Below are 2,756 nucleotides of genomic sequence, written 5' to 3'. Positions count from 1 at the left end.
CTCATATCCCATACCTATCTCCATACCCATCCCCCATCCCATCCCAATCCCTATACCTTAAATCCTATACCCTATACCTATCCCCATCTCCATTCCTATACCCCATCCCCATACCCCATATATATGCCCATTCCGGTACCCCATGCCATCCGCATATCCTATACCTATCCCCATCCCCATATCCCATCCCCCATACCTATCCCCATACCCATTCCTATACCCCATCTCATCCCCATACGCCATGCCATGCCTATCCCCATATGCCATACCTAAATCCCATCCCCATTCCTATACCCCATCCCATCCCCATATCCCATCCCCACCCCCATATCCCATATCCCATCCCCCCCATCCCTATACCCCATCCCATCCCCATATCCCATCACCATCCCCATCCTTATACCGCATGCCATCCCCATTCCTATACCCCATCCCATCCCCATAACCCATTCCCATCCCTATATCCCATCTCCATCCCCCATATCCCATACCCATATTCCATCCCTATACCCCATCCCATCCCCATCCCCCATTCCCCATCCATCCCCATATCCCATCCCCATTCTTATACCGCATGCCATCCCCATCCCTATATCCCATCCCCATATCCCATCCCCATCCCCCATATCCCATACCCCATATCCCATCCCCATCCCCATACCACATCCCATCCCCATACCCCATTCCATCCCTATATCCCACCTCCATCCCCCATATCCCATACCCCATATCTCATCCCAATATTCCATCCCCATCCCTATACCCCATTCCATCCCCATACCCCATTCCCATACCCCATATCCCATACCCCATCCCCATTCTTATACCGCATGCCATCCCCATCCCTATATCCCATCCCCATCCCCCATATCCCATCCCCATACCCCATCTCCATCCCCCACGTCCCATACCCCATTCCCATCCCCATACCCCATCTCCATCCCCCACATCCCATACCCCATTCCCATCCCTATATCCCTTCTCCATCCCCCATATCCCATCCCCCATATCCCATCCCTATACCCCATATCCCATCCCTATACCCCATACCCCATATACCCCCCATACCCCATACCCCATATCCCCCCCCATCCCCACCCCCCCCCCGCAGTGAAGGACGCCGACGGCGTGCTCTCCCGCTACAAGCGCATCCTGACCACGTTCCAGCGCCTGCAGAGCATGAGCCGCGCCTTCGCGCACCACCGCGTGGACCGCAACACCGTGGCGCTCACCACGCCCATCGCCGAGCTCCTCCTCGTGGCGCCCGAGAAGCTGGCCGAGGTGGGCGAGTTCGACCCCTCCAAGGAGCGCCTCCTCGAGTACTCGCGCCGCTGCTTCCTCGCCCTCGACCCCGCCACGCTCCAGAAGGTGCAGGCGCTCAAGAAGAGCAAACTCCTCCTGCCCATCACCTACCGCTTCAAGCGCTGAGCGCCCCGCGCGACACACACAAAAGGGACACAAACGGACCCAAAACGGACACAAACGGACCCAAAACGGACACAAACGGACCCAAAATAGACACAAACGGACCCAAAATGGACACAAACGGACCCAAAATGGACACAAACGGACCCAAACCGGACACAAACGGACCCAAAATGGACACAGACAGACCCAAAACGGACACAAACGGACCCAAAATGGACACAAACGGACCCAAACCGGACACAAACGGACCCAAAACAGACACAAACGGACCCAAAATAGACACAAACGGACCCAAAATGGACACAAACGGACCCAAAATGGACCCAAACGGACCCAAACCGGACACAAACGGACCCAAAATGGACACAGACAGACCCAAAACGGACACAAACGGACCCAAAATGGACACAAACGGACCCAAAACGGACACAAACGGACCCAAAATGGACACAGACCCAAAATGGACACAGACAGACCCAAAACGGACACAAAATGGACACAAACGGACCCAAAATGGACACAAACGGACCCAAAATGGACACAAACGGACCCAAAATGGACACAAACGGACCCAAAACGGACACAAACGGACCCAAAATAGACACAAACAGGCCCAAAATAGACACAAACGGACCCAAAATGGACACAAACGGACCCAAGATGGACACAAACGGACCCAAAATAGACACAAACAGGCCCCAAAGAGACACAAACAGGCCCAAAAGAGACACAAACAGGCCCAAAAGAGACACAAACGGACCCAAAATGGACACAGACCCAAAATAGACACAAACAGAACCAAAATACACAGAGACCCAAAATAGACACAAAGAGACCCAAAATAGACACAAACAGACCCAAAACAGACACAAACAGACCCAAAATAGACACAAACGGACCCAAAATAGACACAAACAGGCCCAAAATAGACACAAACGGACCCAAAATGGACACAGACAGACCCAAAATGGACACAGACAGACCCAAAATGGACACAGACAGACCCAAAACGGACACAGACAGACCCAAAATAGACACAAACGGACCCAAAATAGACACAAACGGACCCAAAATAGACACAAACGGACCCAAAATGGACACAAACAGGCCCAAAATAGACACAAACGGACCCAAAACGGACACAAACGGACCCAAAATAGACACAAACAGGCCCAAAACGGACACAAACGGACCCAAAATGGACACAGACCCAAAATGGACACAGACAGACCCAAAATGGACACAAACGGACCCAAAATGGACACAAACGGACCCAAAATGGACACAAACGGACCCAAAACGGACACAAACGGACCCAAAATAGACAC

At 52.6% G+C, this 2,756-nt stretch overlaps 1 protein-coding gene across 1 annotated transcript; it reads left to right on the top strand.

Annotated features, from left to right (window-relative positions):
• Positions 1 to 1,111: 1,111 nt before the first annotated feature.
• CCDC106 (coiled-coil domain containing 106) lies at positions 1,112 to 1,434 on the top strand (the record flags this gene model as incomplete). Its single annotated transcript, XM_057414634.1, has 1 exon — positions 1,112 to 1,434. A coding segment is annotated over one exon (317 nt), but the record flags the coding sequence as incomplete, so codon positions are not given.
• Positions 1,435 to 2,756: the final 1,322 nt, after the last annotated feature.

Source organism: Pezoporus wallicus, unplaced genomic scaffold (genome assembly GCF_028554395.1).
Source record: "Pezoporus wallicus isolate ANWC-B61680 ecotype Strahan unplaced genomic scaffold, APGP_CSIRO_Pwel_v1 contig_9695, whole genome shotgun sequence".
NCBI classification, from domain to species: Eukaryota; Metazoa; Chordata; class Aves; order Psittaciformes; family Psittacidae; genus Pezoporus; species Pezoporus wallicus.
Note: the sequence above shows the minus strand (reverse complement) of the source record. Positions and strands in the feature narration are given on the sequence as shown.